The sequence below is a fragment of the Monodon monoceros genome, unplaced genomic scaffold (assembly GCF_005190385.1).
Source record: "Monodon monoceros isolate NGI ecotype Baffin Bay Population unplaced genomic scaffold, NGI_Narwhal_1 Super_Scaffold_11, whole genome shotgun sequence".
In the NCBI taxonomy this organism is placed as follows: domain Eukaryota; kingdom Metazoa; phylum Chordata; class Mammalia; order Artiodactyla; family Monodontidae; genus Monodon; species Monodon monoceros.
In genome coordinates, this window is record NW_021703767.1 from 69954822 (window position 1) to 69974879 (window position 20058).

Genomic DNA, 20058 nt, shown 5'->3' on the forward strand with positions numbered 1-20058 from the left:
ACACAGGCAACAGCCAGTGCAAAGGCTGTAAGAGATTTTTCTGTGGAAGACCAGCCATTCCCTACCATTGTGAAGGACAGACGTCAGAAGTAGGTCTGACCTGTAGCTGGAAGAAGTTTAGTTGGACCAAAGAATAACATTTACTTTGTAAATAACCTTTACTCATAAGAACTGAACATGAAAAAAATTGCTTTATTGTCAGTTCAGTTTATTTGACAATTGATTGTGTACTGCCTTGAGATGCATGTAGCATAAATCTTTTATGTACCTTTTCAGAATGTCTTTTAATGTGTCATTATCTCTCCAAGTGTTTTTCATCAGCTCTTCAAGGGAGGAGATGCTAGGTCCACTGGCAGCACCTAGTCTAATCCTCTTCCCTAGAGGCTGGAAAGCCCAGGACACCCTTCAATGTCAGCAGGTAGCTTAGCATAGAAATACCACCCAGAGACAGAGAGCTGGACTTCATCTCCAGAAGGCCCTTCAGGCCCCAAATTCCCACTCTAACTTTCCTGTGGTTTTTCTTCTACCACCTTCTTCCAAGTGGTAACTCGGACCATGCTAAAGATACATTTAAATGCTTTTATTTGGCGTTGCCAGTTCCTTCCTGTGGCCTGAAACACATAATTGTGTGTATCAGAGAGAGGGAGCTGGTTGGAAGTGCTGGGCATGCTGATAAAGAAGCCTGTGTTCCCCATCGCCCTGAGGCTCTAGGCCCGGGGATTCGGTGGCTTCTCTGTGCTGTATGGACAAGAATTTCAGAGGAATTGCTTCCTGGGTTCAGAACGGCTACTACCCTTCGGCTGGGGCCCCTCTTTGACATCCTAGAACTTGATCCCTTCTGCCACTCGGGTCAAAAATGCAGTTGTATGGCTCCAGGCTAAACTCTTTCAAACTTAGGTAATACAAATCAGACTCCATTAAGCTGCATACACCTACCCTGCCCCTGTGCACAGCCATATGTGTTTTATGTCCAGCTCTTTACTGTCTGGACAGGAAGAAAGAAGTGTTTGGGTTTGACGCCTCAGGGACTCCAGAGAGCCAGTCTGAGTCGTTTAACCAGGCAGCGGGCGACAGTGAAAGAGCAGAGTCTTTGGACTCTTGTACAACTGGGTTCAAATCCCAGCTCTGCTTCTCACATTATCATCTTGGGCGATACTCCCTCAGCATTTCCATCTACATAAACCAGGGCTTATAGTACTTACCTTCTCATAAGCTTGAGAAAAGCCAGCTGAAGCAACTGGCACAAAAGCAAATGTTCTAAGAGGAAGAAATCATTAACAAGAAAGAAACCAAGAAAGTAAATGTCCTCATAGTGATTAAATCCCACATCGGGTGGGGATGGGGATGTGGCCACACTGAAAGGGGTGATTAGGGAATCTTTCTGGCCTGGACGGGGGATTTTTGCAGGCCAGTTACCATGGATGCCTCTCTGAATAATTGTAGCTTCTGTATCTCAAACACTTCACTTGATGACAGTGTCTCTGAGGCCCAAAGGTTGCTTATCAGACAAATGTCTTTCTCTTCTTGTTAAGCAAAGAACAGAGCTGACACGAAGGAGGAAAAGCCTCATGCTGATCCCTTGGCTTCGAAGCTTTCATAACTCAGTTTTGCCCAAGTGACTGTTATTCCTTCTGCCTTGTGTCTGTACAACTATTCAGTTGTAGGTGAGGGAGGAGGAAGCATAAGGAATAGGAAGACAGATGCTGGGTTGTGAGCATTGTTCTTCTGGCTGTTGCTGCCATCTGGGAAAGCCTTCTCAGCCCCGCTGCCCTCAGCTCCTGAGCAGCGGGGGCCTCTCGTCCAGAGGGCACCAGCCAGCACCTCCCCCAGGGTGCCCAGCGTGGGTTTGGGTGGTCTTGTCACAGAGACGCCAAAGTAACTTTCCTGTGAACTTCAGTGTGAAGATTTCTTGCTTCACAGTGAAGAGGAACCCTCACTGTTCTTAATCTCCTGCTCAGGTTTGTCCTGAATGAACTGGTACAGACAGAGAAAGACTATGTGAAGGATCTGGGGATTGTGGTAGAGGTGAGTACATGGCTCAGGGCGGGTCTGTGGTCACCCAGCCAGTGGCATATTGGACCCTACCTGGGCCCTGTGGTGTTTTGTTTTGTTTTGTTTATTTATTTATTTATTTTTATTTACTTTTTGGCTGCATTGGGTCTTCGTTGCTGCGCGCGGGCTTTCTCTAGTTGCGGCGAGCGGGGGCTGCTCTTCGTTGCAGTGCGCGGGCTTCTCATTGCGGTGGCTTCTCTTGTTGTAGAGCACGGGCTCTAGGCGTGCGGGCTTCAGTAGTTGTGGCTTGTGGGCTCGGTAGTTGTGGCTTGTGGGCTCCAGAGCACAGGCTCAGTAGTTGTGGCACACGGGCTTAGTTGCTCCGCGGCATGTGGGATCTTCCTGGACCAGGGATCGAACCCATGTCCCCTGCATTGGCAGGAGGATTCTTAACCACTGTGCCACCAGGGAAGTCCTGGCCCCATGGTGATTTAACTTGACAGTATGTATTTTACTCTCCCTGGGTATTTGTAGAGATGAAACTAAAAATGGTAGTAGATCAAATAGAATATGTAGGTAAGTTTTTTTCTTTTCCCCTTGAAATATTATAAGAGATTTAGAGGAGGGTGGGGCCCCAAATGTTGTAGCCTCTTAGTTAGATCTGAATCCATTTCACCTTGTTTTAGGTGACCAAGTTATTGTCTCCAGAGCTTTTCATTGGTATCTAACCAATATATATATTAGTTATAAATATATATATATATAACCATAAGTATAAGAATATACAGACATATATTCTTCACAGTTATGAGCCACCATGGGCACTAAGCAAGTCAAGCAGGTCACTCTTAGTGAAACCTCGGGGCTTCTGTGTTTCCCTAGTTTGCTACCAAGAGGACAAAGAAAAAACCACCAATAAGGCGAGATTGGCAGGTCCACAGTTAAAAGTCAACTTGATAGTAAATAAAACAGCTCTCTCCATAGGGGTTTACTTTAGGGGGATTTAGACACTTGGAGGAAAAAGTCTAAGAAACTAAATGGATAATTTAGATGCCTTAGAGCCCTGCTGTTAATCATCTTAAACAACAGGATGTGAAGTCTAAAAAGTGAATGCCTGATATCTGAATCACCTGCTGGTTCCTTACATTGGATCTGTAAGCCCCCATCCTATGCAGTCTGCTGATTTAGGGGTTCGTATTTACCTGTCCTGAACCTTGGATACACAGACTAACCTGGCAGATAGAAGACTTGAATTCTAACTTGGGGAAAGTTATCCTCTGTTCCAAGGTGGGATGGGGGCAGCTAGAGTTGTAGCAGCCTCCATAAGCAGTCCAGCCTGGAAGTGGAAGGCTTGGGAATCTGCAGACTGAGGTCCAGGGAAGTCAGACATCAGTGGTGTGACTTAGACAAATCACATAATTCCCCATGCACTGGCTTTCTCATCTTTCGATGGGGATAAATGCTGGTACAACCTCAGAACCTGATTTTAAAACTGAGATAAGATTATATATGATAGCACTTTACAGAATCGAAAGTATTCACCTATTAAGACTTATTTCTAGGTCAAGCACATGTAGTTTTCAGCCTTTAAAGACGTAATTAATTGGATTGGGAGATGGGAGAAGAACAGGCAACCTTCTTCTTTGTCCTGCTTTCTTGCGGGGGCTGGAGACAAAGAAAGGGACCCAGAACTTCACAGAAGTTTTGTCTGTCCCTCTGCACAAGGGTGAAGTCCTGGTTGAGTGCGGAGAAACCACAGAAGCCCTTGGCCGCCTCCTCACACGCAGCGGGGGCTTCCACGGGGCTGCAGGGTGGGGCTCGGCCCAGAAAACCTCCTCGTGAAAATGCTTTACTCACCGTTGCCTCCGCCCCGCAGGGCTTCATGAAGAGGATAGAAGAAAAGGGTGTCCCTGAGGACATGCGAGGAAAGGATAAAATCGTGTTTGGAAATATTCACCAGATTTATGATTGGCATAAGGAGTAAGTGCTACGTTGCCCTGACGATCAGGAGGTCTTGGAACCCAGGACTCTCCTGTCCTCCCGCTGTGTCTGACCTTAGGGGTGGGGTTTGGGGAGAGTCTTGTGTCATTCATCTCACCACTGAGAAATGATACAGTTCTGAAGAATGTGCCCTCCTTCTCTTCTCTCCATCCTTTTATAGTGTTTTCCTGGGTGAACTGGAAAAATGTATCCAGGAGCAAGACAGACTGGCACAGCTCTTTATTAAATATGTGAGTGTTGCCCTGCGGCCCCTCCGCTCCCCTCCCACCATGCGCATTTGCATGCATTTTACTGTCCCTTCCCTCCTCTGCTCTCCCTTCTCATCCCTCTCTGAGCTGTTGGGGTTTTTTCTCTCTTTCCTGGCAGTTTGGAAGATGGGCTCTTGCCCACTGTGTTTTTCTCCTCTGTCCTTGATATTTAGCCTCCTTGGTGCGGCCCCAGAGCATGGGCCACATCTTTGTCCTTTGTCTCTCCGCCCGTAGACCAGCTTAGCACTCTGAGATGGGGCGCGAGGCACAGCTGCCTGAGCGCCTTTCCCTCTGCCTTTGCAGGAGCGGAAGCTGCACATCTACGTGTGGTACTGCCAGAATAAGCCACGCTCCGAGTACATCGTTGCTGAGTACGACGCCTACTTTGAGGTAAGCTGCTCGGACTTGGCTGAACCACGGTGTGGGCAAGACGCCCAGGCCGGGACCGCCCCATACACAAACACCAGCCGTCATCCATCCGTGCGTGGCCCCCTCACGGCACTGTCCATCCCTCAGGACAGGGAGGGCTGCCTCAACAGAGCCGTTAGCTTCTTGGCTAAGTTCTCGTCAGCTCCTCTCCGCTTTTAGAGCCCCCACTGGCAGAACGACTCTGTAACGCAGAGCCCGCTGCAGAAGCTCCAGTCCCCCTTCCGTGACCCCGGAGCCCACTGCACCCACGCTCTTCCTCACCGGGCCCTGGAGGCTGCTTGCTGAGGACCCTCAACAAGGGGCTCACAGCACCTTGTACGTAGCCTCTGCTCCCGTTCCCCGAGGCCCGGCAAGCACCTCAAAGTGTTTGTGCTGCCCCAACCTGGAGGTGTTTATTTTGCTGGAGGAGAGGCAACACCATCACCTGGAAAGAGCCCTTGCCTGAGTGTTTGCAGATCTGAGTTGAGGGCCCAGCCCGTAGGCTTGTGGTGTCCCAGGGGAAGCCCTTCATTTCTGACTTGGCCGTGGAGTGGGAGAGAGAACAGAACACCCATGCCAGCTTGTCCCTGGGACTGGGTGTGACAGAGCTTGATAGGTAAGAAGGTGATGGTGAGATGTGCTTTGTCGTTAATAACAAAATGAGCTATTGTGTAGGCAATTCTACCCATTGCGTGGTTTGAAGATTCTAAACCTTTATTGGCAAACACGAAGACCTGCCGTCCTTGCCTTTGAACCCCTATCCAGAACCCTTTGGTTCCTTTTCCCCTGATGTAGCTCCCTTGTGTTCCAGGAGGTGAAACAGGAGATAAATGAAAGGCTGACACTTAGCGACTTCCTTATCAAGCCCATTCAGAGAATAACGAAGTATCAGCTTCTCCTCAAGGTAACCCGCCCAGGGCCGGCGCAGGGTCTTCCTCAGGCTCCGAGCTAGGGAGCAGGTCAGCTCGAGGTTCTGTCTCCACCACACTTGCCCTGTGAACTAGTTGGGGGCATGTGTGGGTTTTTACCTTTTACCGGCTGGTTGTTTGTGTCAGCTTTGCCCCTGAATAAATTGCATGCCTGTTGTTCCTTCCTTAAGGTTGGTGGTTATTTGATTTTCTTTTTTCCAGATCACTTTCTTACTTTGTTGCCATCACTGACTGACTTGGTACCTTTAAAAACTAAAAAATAATAGCATAAAATCAGAATAGAATACACAGAGAAAGAAAAGGAAAGGCAAAGCCCTAGGAACCTTAGATGAGTAAAACCTAAAAGTTGATCATTTTTTTACTTTTTAAAATCATTTAGTTTGACTTGTCTTACAGAAATATGAAGCAAATGAGAGATTTGACAGTCCTTTGTCCCTTTCCTCCTTGTCATCATTCCCCTTTTGTCCCTATTCACATACTTTCTCTCCCCTTCACCCCTCCCGCCCTTTTCCCATAGCTCTGAATCTTTGAATATTCCGGGGGTTTTCTCTGTGTGATTACATCCACCATGACTCACAGCTTCATATCTCAGCTACTACAAAGCATTGCCATCTCTGTGGGGAAGGAAAGTCTCCTGGGTGTCATCTTGGTTTTTACGATGCTACGTTTTTTATAGGGCTCTATTTTCCTAACTGGTTTCACTCTCCCTGCTTCCCCCACTTGCTAGGACTTCCTGAGATACAGCGAGAAGGCTGGTTTGGAGTGTTCTGATATCGAGGTGAGTTTTCTGCTTGTAATGCTGGTGGCTCTTATGGGACAGTTATTGGATGTCTGCCCCTAAAGGGGAAAGATTGGCTCTGGAGGATGGAGAGTCCAGGCTGGCTCCTCTCAGACAGCAAAGAGCCCCTTGCAAACAGCTGCCCAGCAGGATGTGTAGTGGCGAGTATTAAGGAGCACATTGAACGTTTTTTGAGAATCCAGTCCAGGGCCAGACCAGAGCTTAGCCCCGCTCATGTTCTCCTCATAGCCCCCAGTGACACGTGGTGCGAAAAGGTGGTATTTTAACCCTCTAACATCCTGCAGAGATTGGGTGTTTCATCGTGCAGCTTTATCCATGAATCCAGGTACTATTTGAGGCTGACATATAAATTATTCCGTTTTCACCCCCTCCCCCGTCCCCGAGGATTACTCCCTAAGTGAAGTCCTCAGAGACAATGTCACCATGGGGATTATTTTAAGCCAGGGAGGTTACAGACCATTCTGGCAGGTTATTTTAGGTTAAAACCTCTAGTATTTCACAAACAAGGCTAAGCTGTTGCTTTGGCAGCCAGGGAGCAACAAAGAGAAAAAGAAAATGCAAGAAGGAAAGCAAATGGATAAACAGAAGTGGGAAGGTTAGGAAAAGGATGGGCTGGTAGCATCCTCCCCGTGTGTGCTCACTGATTCACGTGGAGCCCCTGCACGGATGACCAACAGCCCCCAGCTTAGAACAGGAAAGCCCTCCCTCCTCTGAAGTGGACAGCAGGGACCAGTGTCCTTTCCTAGGATCAGGGAGCCCCCAGGAGGCCCCTGGCTTCCAGCATGGAACCGCCGAGCCCCCTACCCGACTGGCTGCTCCCCGCCCTGACTGCTGTTGTTCTTTCCCACAGAAAGCAGTGGAGTTAATGTGCCTTGTTCCAAAACGCTGCAACGACATGATGAATCTGGGGCGCCTGCAGGGCTTTGAGGTGAGCCCTTAAGAAGGCTTCTTGGGCTTCCCTGGTGGCGCAGTGGCTGAGAGTCCGCCTGCCGATGCAGGGGACACGGGTTCGTGCCCCGGTCAGGGAAGATCCCACATGCCGTGGAGCGGCTGGGCCCGTGAGCCATGGCCGCTGAGCCTGCACATCCAGAGCCTGTGCTCTGCAGCGGGAGAGGCCACAGCAGCGAGAGGCCTGCATACCGCAAAAAAAAAAAAAGAAGGCTTAGCCCTCTCCCTTCAGGGCAGCAGGAGCCCAGGCTTCCCTTTGAAGTCCTGTGTGCGTGTTCCCGCGTTTGCCCTTGTGCCCGGGCCCCTCTGGATCACAGGCCTGGAAGGTGCACCTATTTAGGACCTCCAGTGATAGGGCAGCCAGAGGAAGTCAACCAAGCTGCAGTCAGGGTTGCAAGGGGCTTGGAAAGACCCCAGATTCTTTATAGCTATGGACGTGCCGATGACCTCTTCCCTTTTCTTGCTTGCTTGAGAAATGCCGGGAATGTGAGGGAGAACAGGACTACGTGATGAGAGTAGAACAGAGGGAAAATGGCTTTTTAGCTAAATGAATTATTAAAGCTCTAAAACATCACAGTGCACATTTCTGTTCTTTGACAAGAAGAATCAAGTCTTGGGAGAAACAGCTAGATGTACCCAGGGTTTGGATTTCAACAAATATGCTAGTGTGCTAGGGCTGCCATAACAAAGTACCACAGACTGGGTGGCTTGAACAACAGAAATGTTATCATCTCACATTTCCAGAAGTTAGAAGTCCAAGATCAAAGTGTAGGCAAGGGTGGTTCCTTCTGAGTGCTGTGAGGAAAGGGTCTGTCCAGGCCTCCCTCCTTGGCTTGTAGATGGCCGTCTTCATGTTCACATGGCATTCTTCCTGTATCTTCACATCGCCTTCCTTCTGTACATATCTCTGTGTCCAAATTTCCCCTTTTTATAAAGACACCGATCATGTTTGATTAAGGCTCACCACAATGACCTCTCTTTAACTTGATTCCCTTTGTAAAGGCTCTGTCTTTTGATAAGGTCGCATTCTGAGGTGCTGGGGGTTAAGACTTCAACATCCAAATTGGAGAGGGGATTCAATTCAACCCATAACAGTGAACCTTAGGAGAGCAAATTGACTTTCCTGGTTTAAACTTAATAAGTGGCTGTTATTAATTTATATCCACACTTCTAACTAAACATAATCTGTTTTAAATATTAATACGATAAAACTGGAACTGATGCAGTTATTGACTGGTGCTTAGTTGTTGTTGAGCCCCTTAGAGAAAGATGTGGATCTTCTAATCCTGTTTCCCAGTAATCCTGCAAGATTTCATTATTCATTTTTTTCCTCTGGCTAAACTAGAATAAAATAGACATAAGGCAGACTGGTATACAAGTAAAGTTAGGAAATGCTATATTCGGGTTTGGGTTAATGAGTTGAATTCATGATGGTCTTGAGCCAAATTCTTCTGTCCTTTTTGCCCTTGCCGCCCATCCTGGTGTCCCTGTCTGATTTCCATTGATTTGTTGTGACCAGGAACTATGTGGAGGGTCCTTTCTGCTGTTCATTTTTTCACAGGTTCTTGTTCTCCACAGTAGACATGAGGCATTCGAGAAGCAGGGTCATGCAGCAGAAATTCACCCCGAGTTCTCATACAGTGTTTCTTTAGTCATGCTAGATGACGTTGTACCTGTTCCCTTGGAATTATGCCAGATCTGAGCCTATTCTGAACAAAAGTAATTCCTTTTGCTCTTCGTCCTTTATGTCCCTGTGTTTTTCTGAGCAGGAGTCTGGCTCGGCTTTCTCTTGGTCTCTGGAGGAACTGGCCACTGACAGGAGGAGCAACATCTGATGTACCTTCTGACCCAAGTCAGACTTCACAGGGACTGTGTTGTGCATGGTCGTGTGTCCACAGAAGGCCACACACAGGAGGGTGGAATTATTTTCTCTTTTAAATCAAGCACCACCATCTCCTTTTTTCATCAAGCCCTAGAGAATATGCTTTGCATTCCTTCAGCTAATTGGGAAGGACCATGAACGTACTTGCATTCCTTCTGAAGTCTGTGGCTTTGGGTCAGGGAGAAGTTAGCCCCTTCCCTTAGATTCTCTCCCTTTTAAATCCTCTAGCTTTCCCTTTGGCATTGACAGGGCTATAACTCATGGGTCAGGCTCTTATGTAATATTAATAGAGCTTTTAGGGCTGGTCACTGGCTTAATATTAACTTTGGACCAGGGTAGAGATAAGCCTGTTTGGCTGCTGACCTTGACAGTAAGGAACCACAGTCCAAGCAGAGGACAGGTGTTTCTCAGGAACATGAAAGGAAAATGGCCTGTGTGTTGGGTAATGTTTGGAACAAGGCGTCACATACAGAAAATAGCCCACATTTGCGCTAAAGGGCAAAAGTTGTCACCTGAGAGTACAGTTCAGAGGAGGCCCTCTGGCCACTATCTCAGATGCCAGTGTCTTCTTGTTGCAGAACAGTAGAAAAAGCAGTAGCATCCGTGAAGACTTGCTGGGTTAGGCCATATTCCCTTTGAAGACGTGACGATGTTTCTGAAAATCTGGTTAGAACTGGCAAACCAGATAGGCTCCACCTCCTACCCCGAGTGTCAAGTGATCTGGCAACTGGAGGCATTGAAATATAGGCACCTGTTGATAGTATCTCAACTGTAGCTGCTGATCTGGAGCAGGAGACTAAGACCTCAGAATTTCCCCATCCTGAAATAATAGAAGAGAGGAGCCTGACTCATCTGATTTCTTTTTGTGGTCCGGCCTCCATCACTTCCCTTGGCCCCAGGTTGGTTCTAGGTTCATGGCTAGCACCCCAGGTCCTGGCTGCAAGGGCCAGGCAGGCACACCTCTCAGAGCTCCGAGGACAGAAAGGCCACTTCCAGCTCCAGCATCATCTACTTTCTGTTCTCCTTTTAATAAAAAACAAGAGGGGCCAGCATAATTCCCCAGCATCTTTTTAGCTAATAATTTTACCTTCCTTCGGGTGTTTTCCTGGAGCTGCTTCTTAGTGGTTCCGTAGCCTCCTTTCCCTTCCCTCCAGGGCCCTGTGTGAACGGGAAGGTGGCCACAGTCTGCCCTCGATGTCTGGGTGGGCCCTGATTCAGTCTCTTACTAGAGCCTGAGGCTTTTGCTGTCAGGTCTGTTGTCCATGTCCCCACAGAGGGAGGTTCTGTGACCTAGAGGGTTGTGGTCATCTCCCTGTCTCTCACTTACTTCACCCCAGTCCTTCTTTCCTTCAGGGCACCCTGACCGCTCAGGGCAAGCTGCTGCAGCAGGATACATTCTACGTGATTGAGCTGGATGCCGGCATGCAGTCGCGGACCAAGGAGAGGCGTGTGTTCCTCTTTGAGCAAATTGTCATCTTCAGTGAACTGCTCAGGAAGGGATCCCTCACCCCAGGCTACATGTTCAAAAGGAGCATCAAGGTGAGGATCCAGGTGGGGATGAGAAGGGGCAAAGAAGAGTCACACTGGGGGAGCCACTTCCCTAAGACAGAGACACTGGCATGAGTGAGGATCCAGAACGTTGAAGATCTTTCGGCCTAGTAACCTTCGGGATTGAAGGTTGATTATCTGTGAGAAAAAGTGACAGGCTCGGTGTCAGTCTCTAACATGATCCTGCAGGTTCTCCAAGATCATGTCGTTCACTCAAAGACAGAAACCAAAGCATTTAAGCTATTAGATTCAGGGCACATTTTTGGAAACATTTCCTGAAATAAAAACTTTGAGGAACTGTAATATGTTGTTGATTTTTTAAAACTGCTTAGTATGGAAAGGATCACCTTGGTTTCTTCCAGATGAATTACTTGGTCCTGGAGGAGAACGTGGACAGTGACCCCTGCAAGTTTGCACTCATGAACAGGGAGACTTCGGAGAGGGTCATCCTGCAAGCCGCCAACGCTGATATCCAGCAGGCCTGGGTGCAGGACATCAATCAAGTCTTAGAAACACAGCGAGACTTCTTAAATGGTGAGTACTGGGTCTGGCTTCTTGCCGGGCCATTTTCAGGGGACCCCACACCTCTGAACCTCCTTGGGTCTGGGCTGCTGGTGAGTTATGAGCCCCGATCACATTTATATGCATTCCAACTTTGTAGTTTTCAGAAACACTTCGTGTAGAATCTTTCTGAACCCGAATGCACAAGTGGGCAGATGGGGCATGATAAAGAAGGCCATCTTTCCAAAAGAAGAAATAATCTCTTGCAGCCTTGACATAGAGGATGTGCCTTGTGCCACCATTACCAGCTGGTAGTAATTGGGGCAAAAGTCTGAAATGGGCACATCCTCTTTGTCTCAGGGGCCAGCTATCAATGACGTGTATTTTTCCGTTTAGTAGCTAATGCTGGTAATCTCAGAGGTTCTCCAGTGCTATCTAGAGATAACTGGCAGTTTGGCAGATCAGCTCAAATCCCCTCTTTGCTCCCAACAGAGGTGATTGCTAACTCTAAACTTCAGTAATACCTTGAAACTTCCCAGAACAAACTATCAATTACGCAGAGAATGACGCTCTCTCTGGACCTGAAGGAGTACTGTATGGCCATATGTGCTCCAATGTTTACACATACATGTCCACGCTTGGGTGTGTCACCTTTTCTAGTCTAGAATCTGGTCTCTTTGCAAATGACGCAAATAGGACACTTGCTGGGTGTTATCACGGAACTCAATGCTGTGGGGATGGACCTTGGGCAAGTCATGATGTTTCTCTGGGCCTCCATGGGCTCTTTTTGTGAAAGACCTATTCTGCAGCACTGAAGCAGGAAAGCGTGGCACACCTCCCAGAGAGAGCGTCATTCTCTGCATAATTGATAGTTTGTTCTGGGAAGTTTCAAGGTATTACTGAAGTTTAGAGTTAGCAATCACCTCTGTTGGGAGCAAAGGGGAATTTGAGTTGGTCTGCCAAACCCCAAGGTATCTCCAGATAACACTAGAGAGCCTTGTGAGATTACCAGGTATCAATTGTACTCCATGGTAAGGGATTTAACACAGTTGTGTTTCTTTTAAAACAAATCAAAAGAGATTATGGAGCAGAATGCCTTGCCATTTTAGGATAGAACACGAGACTTCAAAGCAGTTACACACTTACACGGAGAGTATTTGGGGGCCATGCCCCAGGTCCCCCGACTGTAGAACAGTTTGGTGAAAAAAACTAAACTAAGTGATCTCTAGGGTTCTTTCTCATTCTAAAGAGTCTAAAATTAAACACCAGCCCAGTCCTGAGGGATAGTAATGAAAGCTGTATATAGTTCACAGTTTTTGAGTATACAACATTGAGCTAATGCTTCTATGGATAAAATAATTTTAAGCAAAAACATGTGCATGTATAAAATACATTCATTAAATTGATTCTATTGGGAATTTCTGATGGATTCTAAGCTGGAATGAGGTTTTTAAGTTCATCAATTCAGGACAAAAGAAAAATAAGGTAGGACAATAAGTTGAAACCGGAAATGATTGAGTAACAATAATGGCTCCCATATATTGAGTCCTTTCTCTGTGCGAGGCACGATGCAAAGCATTTCACATGTGTTACCACACTTAATCCTCACATCAGTGTGGAAAGCTAAGTAATATCATCCTGTATTTTTCAGGTGAGGAAAAGGAGGCTCAGGGAGGTTAAGAAACTGGTCCAAAGTCACAAAAACAGTAGGTGCTAAAACAAGAACTGGAACCCAGAACTGTATAACTTGTATAACTTAAAATTAGGCTCTAACCCCAAAACTGCAGTATAGTTGCTAGTGGTAGGGCACACATTTGTCTATGAGTTCCCCAGCAAACAAAGCAAAAGAACGGGACCAGGTATAAGACACCGTATCCCTCAGCCAGATGCAAACCCTACCCGAAGATGCACAGCTTTCCTGATCCTAAGACCTAAGTTATGCAGATGGAGGCCCTTGAAGAGCACAGACTTCCTATGCAGCTTATTTAAGAAGACATACTATTTTCAAACACTTTAGCACAGTTATTGCATACAATCAATACCCCACTTCCATGAGATTGGGTAATGATTCATCAGATCCGTTTGCTACGGCCTGCTTCACAGCTGTCTGCTATCTGCTTCAAACTTGGAGCAGTACTTCTTCGGGCATAGTCAGTTATCCAGACTTGTACATGGCTCCAGGAGACCTTTTGCCTAATTATAGTGAATTATGGAGCTATTAATGAACTAGATTCTCAATACCTAAATATTTAATCCTCTCCAGGGAGAAAGGCTGAGGTCTGGCAGCAGCCTATTCAGCACTCTGGCACACTCAGAAGACAAGGATGTGACGAGGGACTGGGGCCAGGCTTTTGCTTGTAGGCACACATGCAGGCACCTCAGAGCCAACCTTTCCCTCCGGAGACCTCAAATAGAAAGGAAGTGTGGACTATATGTTGAGTCCTGTTAAAGTATATACCTATTACTAGGGAAATATCCTTATAATGGAAAGTTCTCTGGGCCCCAGCTGTTAACCCAATTAAATATTTGTTACGGTGAACACTGACAGAAACAGCATAATCGGGCCTGCCTTGAAGTCATTGTTACAGAATTTGACCTGTATGGCTTTTGCCTGGCTGTACCTCTTTAGTACTAAGACCTTGGAACTTTATCATCTTAAACTCAGGAAAACAAAGCTTACCTCTTTCCTTTCAAAGCAGAGTTCCACTGACCACCACTTCTCCCAGCCTCCAAACCCAAGTTACCCTGGCTCCTTGCCATCTTTTCCCATCTAGGCTGTGTCAACCTCAGCTCCCTCTGGAGCGCTTGCCACACCGCACCCCTTCCGCGTTCCCATGGCTCTGCTCAGGTCCAGCCTCTCCCCTTCACTATCTCACGGCTCTTAATCAGCCTGGCCAATCCCTCCCCGCACCCGCTGCAAGGTTAACGTTCTTCAGGTGCACTCTGGTGCTAGCACCTGCATTGAAAACATGAACGTTTCCTTAATTCAGTCACTTTTCATGAACTTCAGAATTAAATCCAGACTCATTCACCTGCTTTCCAGATCTTTCACATCCTGGTACCTCCAACTTCCCTTACCTGTCTCATCTCCTTCCTCCACAGAGACCCATGGCTCTGTGCTCCAGGGAATCTGACTCCATCCTGTTGCCCAGACCCACTTCCCATTTGCTTCCGCCCTGCAGAGCCTGCATGTCAGGGCCTGATGGCTGGCAGTTTCTGAAGTCTTTACTACCCCCCTACCCACCCCTGTGTCCACCCACGCACACACGTACTACAGAGCCCTCTCTCTCTCCTTTTGCACCATTTCGGTTCTGCACCTTCATCATTTAGACAAAACTAAGAATAGTTCTCGGTAGATGATACATTCTTTAAAAACAGGGCAGTGTCTTCCTCACGTATCCTCACTCTGCCTCGCACAAAGCCTGTACCTCTTAAGCCTCCAAAGCTTATGGGATTTCCGAAGCTCAGAGTAATGGTCTGCTCTTCCCTGCAGCCCTACAGTCGCCCATTGAATATCAGCGGAAAGAAAGGAACACAGCTGTGATGAGGTCCCAGCCTGCTAGGGTTCCCCAAGCCAGCCCCAGGCCTTACTCCTCCATCCCCGTGGGCTCCGAGAAGCCCCCAAAGGGCTCCAGCTGTAACCCGCCTCTGCCACCCCTGAAGATATCTACCTCCAATGGCAGTTCGGGGTTTGACTACCACCAGGCTGGGGACAAGTTTGAGGCCAGCAAGGTAAGTGACAGCTCACTACTGCCAGCCGCACCACTTTGAGGGTACAGCCTCTGGGCTTACTTTATAAGGGAGCATCTTTTTATGCTGATCATTTTAGCAGGAAGAGCCCACTAAATACAGCCTAATCTCAATGATTTCTCTTTCTTCCCCTGCAAAATAAACCAGTTCCCTACCTCTCCACTACCCTCCTCCCCCGCCGTCCAGATACTCTATGTTAAAGGGCTCTTGTCATCCGCAGAAACACTATACAAATATGGTAATGTTGGAGTGGCAATTATGATTTGTAGCAAATAGAGGAGTTGTGATGTGGATCATCTAAAAGTCGCAACTCTAGGGTTTGACATCTTGAAGAGATTGCCCTTTCTAATGATGAGCTGCTGAAGCGAGCTCACACCCATTGGCTGAAGCAGCAAGAGGATGTTGCCCATCAGTGTGTGAATGGGGGAAGCTAGCCTTGGATTAGACTATCTGAGATAATGCACAATTCAAACATCGCCATGAGGAGAGTCATCAATGTAACTGCAGATCCAGTCTACACGGCTGTTTTGACCCCACCAGGTAGTAGGAATGATAATGAATGGCAAAAGTGCTAGATCCCGAGTCAGGCGATCTGGTTTCTATTCCAAATTATGCAGCTCAGAACTTTGCGACTTGCCCTAGAACCTCAGCAGTTTACTTAATCTCATCAGGCCTGTTTCCTCTAGAACTCAATGGGTCTGTGAATGGGAACATCTGCATTTTTTACCTACATGTTCCCACCTTATAGTTTTACTTTTCTTACCCATATTATAAGATGATGTTGATTTTTTTTTTTTTTTTTTTTTTTCCACGCCACACAACTTGCAGAATCTTAGATCCCCGACCAGGGATTGAACCCAGGCCATGGCAGTGAAACCGCCAAGTCCTAACCACTGGACTGCCAGGGAATTCCTAATTTTTTTTTTAATTAACTATTAATGTCTAAGTTCAGTTCTGTGTAAGAGTAACTATACTGACCTATTTTATCACATCAGCTGGAAATTAATTTTTCATCTTAAAAATCCCCTGCCCTTGTGAATAAGTTGAAGTCACATTAACTCACTGAAGAATTTCTGGCTCTCACCATGCTCTGTGAGGCAGCCAGGCATCTGTGGAAGTTACAGGTCTGTCTAGAAGCAGCTTCCCTGGTGCAGAGTCATGTGCAAAGGTCATGGAGGCAGGACCCTTCATATTAATGAATACAGGGGGACTGGAGTTTTCTTCCCACAGGAGTCGGGTCAGGGTAGGTCATGGCCTTGCCTTTGAATTGGGCAAATGTCTCATTGTTACCCCTGTCTGAAGGAGGGTCAGAATGTAGAGTAAGACCAATGCTTTTTCAAAAGGAAGAAAAACATGTATCAAAGAGCCTGTGTTCTTTTCTTTGGGGGATGGTGACCACTGACCTGACCTTTGCCCTGACCTCACTCTGCCCAGGTGCTTACGTATCCCTGTGTCTGTGCCACACTCTTCCTTCCAGCTGGAGGATGCTAGTGAGAAGATGCATGCTAAGGAGGGACTCCCAGGTGGAAGGCGTGTTTTTACCTTTACCTAAGGCTGGGCAGTATCTCCACCTTTTCACCCTCACTTATAATATTAATGAGACATTTTCATTATAAATTTTTCATTATAAATAAAATACATTTTCAGAGCCCGTTTATGAATATAATTCCATTTCTCAAGATAATCTTCTGCCTGCCATTTACCCTGCTAGCGGGAGGGCTGACTTTCAACCACACATTAGGATGCAGAGCAAGCCCATGTGAACCAGCCTTCCTGTGTCTGTGTCCCTCTCGCCCTTGTCTCCTGGCAGAGCGACCTGGGAGGCTGCAATGGGGTCTCATCCATGGCCGTGATCAAAGATTACTATGCACTGAAGGAGAACGAAATCTGTGTGAGCCAAGGTGAGGTGGTCCAGGTCCTTGCCATCAACCAGCAGAACATGTGCCTGGTGTACCAGCCCGCCAGCGACCACTCCCCCGCCGCCGAGGGCTGGGTCCCAGGCAACATCCTGGCACCCCTCACCAAAGCCACGGCAGCCACAGAAAATAGTGACGGGAGCATCAAGTAAGTGCCTCGTTGGCTTCCCCGGGAGAGGAGTATGTGGATTAAAAAAAAATTCAAAACAAAGAACACAAAAATGCAAACACACGGTAGGGAATTACTGCTGCTTATTCTCGACAGTGCCACCAGAACCAAGGTTTGAGTGCTGGAACCACACGCAGCAGGGGGCAACTGGGCTGGAGAGTTCCGATTTTTTTTTTTTTTTTTTCGGTGGTGGTGGTAACAGTGATGGTGTTTCTTTCCTTTTCATTTGTAATTTTCTGTTTGGTTTTTTTTTCTTTTCTCCCCCCCTTGTTAAGAAAAGAACCCTACTGAAACCCTAGGTGACAAAAGGCATGCCTCCTGTTGCTTCATTTGACCCACCACAGGATTCACTGGACTGGACTTCTATTTATATTGTATTAAGTTACTGATATATATATATATTTTTTTGATTGACACCAAAAAATTACCTTAGCACAAATGCCAGACCTGTATAGGTCAGAGGCCTGCTGCTTCTCCCAGGAGAGAGGGAACTTTTTGGTTGTCTATGGCAATTCCTCTGTACAGATTGTAACTTTTTTTTTTTTTTTGACTTTCCCCCTCCCCTGTCACTTTAATATATGTTCATGGTCATTTGTAAGATATTTCTTTTCCTTATTTTGGTTGCGAAGACCCTTCCAAACACATTCCTGTATAAAGTATTTTGCACTATTTAAAGAAACCCATATGGATGAGGTCAGGCTGTGCAATATAATGGAGAGTCACAATGTTCATCATTGTACCTGTAATGTAACTAATAATTTTAAATGTACTATTTTAAATATGTAAAATAAATTTTCACCGCGAGCATGTTTTAATGAGGTTAAAGACTAGTTGACCCTTTTTCCTCAGTGCACTATTCTGGGACTTCTACATGTACAAGCGATTCTTCTTCATTTTTCTTTAAGAGTTGGTTGAATGCATTGGCAGTTCTTTCCTACACAAGAAGTGCCTTTGTGGCCAGAGGTCCAAGCCTAGCCTTCCCTTCTAAGCAGCCCATGTGTGTTCTCTCTAACCTCTGAGGTGAGGGATGATGCAGATCGGATGCTGTCCAACTGGGCGACCTTGAGGTGCTGACGTAAACCGGTGGCTAGTGTAGAAGGCGGTGGGCTGGCTTGCGGCCTCCACTGCTCTCCACGCTCTGTGGTCACCGGCGGCCGGGTGGAGGAGCTCCCGTGAGACATCTAAGCAGCAGCAGCAACAGAGCTGCGCCTCCTTGGAGCTTTCTGTAGCTCAGCGACAGAGACTGCTGACCCCACCCTGGCCTCTTTGGTAACCGCAGGCCCAGCTGGAAATCAGCGGTGGCCCCTAAATGGCAACAGGCCTGATTCATTTTATCCTAAAGACACTTGGTTTCAGTACCTTTTATGAAGCCTTAGATATAAAGGCCCTCAAAGCATTGAGGTTCTTATTAATTGATGGCTTACAGAGCTAGCTAACTCGTAATGAGTTGTGATCTAATTATCCAGGCACTCAGCTCTTCTCCCTTGCATCTTTTGGTCACTTTTTCATACCTTCCATGGGAGGACTGGTAGGAAGGGTGTCAGGCTGGGCAAAAGAGAGCAGGTTCAAATACCAATTGGTCATTCGGTTCCTTGTCAGTGTGGCTCTTGCACAAGGGTTGGTGGGAGTGGAGCAGAGCAATGGACTAAAAGTGGTTCTCACTATTTATCAGTGAAGGACACTCACCGTACCCTCCCCAGGGCTGCTATGACCACTAGGGTCAGAGTTGGTTGTGATGCCTATGGGATAAATGTCACTGAAACCCTGTTTCCACATCAGTCCCCAGGCTTGTGGCCAAGAGATGGAAGCTCCCCAAACCATGATGACGCGTTCTTCTGGGAAGAATACGAAATTGAACGTGTCCTGCCACTTGTACTACTCTGAGTCTCCTTCTCAGTGTTACTTGTAGCATTTCTAGTTTCTCACCAATCATACTGAATGACCCAGAGGGTTGTGATAAACATAGGAATGCAGCCCCATGCTCACGCGCACACGCGCTGTGCCAGCTGCCCTAGGAGTCTTTTCAGCAGGGACCTCCCTGACTCAAGATGTTCTCAGAATGAGCCAGGGACATGGCTTTGGGGGTAAAGATAAGGGACGAAAGTCTGCAGTTAAGAGTGATATTATCCGAGGTTCATTTCGGTGACCGTTCTCACTCAGAAACAACAGTTGGAGTGAGAGCTGATATGCAGGGAATCCCAGGGAGCCTGCCTCTTTAGGAGGCACAAGAGAAGGTCTGGCCAAGAGATTCTTTTCTGCCATTTGAAGGAGCCGCTTTCCAAAAAAAATTTGAGGACATGACTATTACCGCTCTTTCCTACTCAGAAAGTTGATTGCTAAACCTCCGTGCTAGTGATACATATCTTGAGAACACTTTCCCCAGGTCATCCTAAAATCTGTGACATTTATGGAGTTTTGTGGAGGAGTTGCTATGCATTTTGGAGCATCTCCCTTCCTCCTAAATCTCATAGGCCTCTCTCTCTCTCCCCTCTCTCCCTTAATGATGCTCTTTTCATTGAGCCCTGTCTGCGTAGGCCTAAATTTGATAAGGAGACACTGAAGGGAAGCCAGCCTCACTTACTCCAGACCTGACAGAACTTCATCCAAACTCTGTGGCCACACCTGAAACTGCTGCTGCCTGCCCAGGGTCCCTGATGCTGTCTGAGACTTGGCTTTTGGTGTCTTTGAGTCCTAACATATGTGGAACTCAAGAGCTCTGCTCTGGGCCTCTCTTTCAGGTCTGTGAAGAAATAGCTCCCAGCCCTCTTGTGAGAAGGAAGAAGTTAAGATAGTGTGAAGGGACGTTGCCACCCTCACCTCCCTGAGAGCACGCGTTGGGTCTTCTCCCAACAGGAAAACTCTAGGAGCTCTTAGTGGTTGTCAGACAGAGCCTTGTGTTCACAAACACTGAGTGATGTGGAGAACATAGACCAAGAAACCCTTCATCCTAAGTCTTCCAGATAAATG

At 47.2% G+C, this 20058-nt stretch overlaps 1 protein-coding gene across 2 annotated transcripts in view; it reads left to right on the forward strand.

Annotated features, from left to right (window-relative positions):
* Nucleotides 1-20058, forward strand: part of KALRN (kalirin RhoGEF kinase) — a 612746-nt gene that overhangs the window by 586596 nt on the left and 6092 nt on the right. Inside the window, exons 38-48 of one of the 2 annotated variants that reach the window (XM_029214081.1) lie at nucleotides 1959-2025; nucleotides 3869-3972; nucleotides 4154-4223; nucleotides 4545-4631; nucleotides 5461-5553; nucleotides 6306-6356; nucleotides 7228-7305; nucleotides 10561-10746; nucleotides 11118-11289; nucleotides 14750-14988; nucleotides 16817-17070. In XM_029214081.1, coding sequence (XP_029069914.1) covers nucleotides 1959-2025; nucleotides 3869-3972; nucleotides 4154-4223; nucleotides 4545-4631; nucleotides 5461-5553; nucleotides 6306-6356; nucleotides 7228-7305; nucleotides 10561-10746; nucleotides 11118-11289; nucleotides 14750-14988; nucleotides 16817-17070 — 1401 coding nt within the window. Of the gene's footprint in view, nucleotides 1-1958; nucleotides 2026-3868; nucleotides 3973-4153; nucleotides 4224-4544; nucleotides 4632-5460; nucleotides 5554-6305; nucleotides 6357-7227; nucleotides 7306-10560; nucleotides 10747-11117; nucleotides 11290-14749; nucleotides 14989-16816; nucleotides 17910-20058 lie in introns of those variants that run through there. The other variant, XM_029214080.1, reaches the window with a different exon arrangement.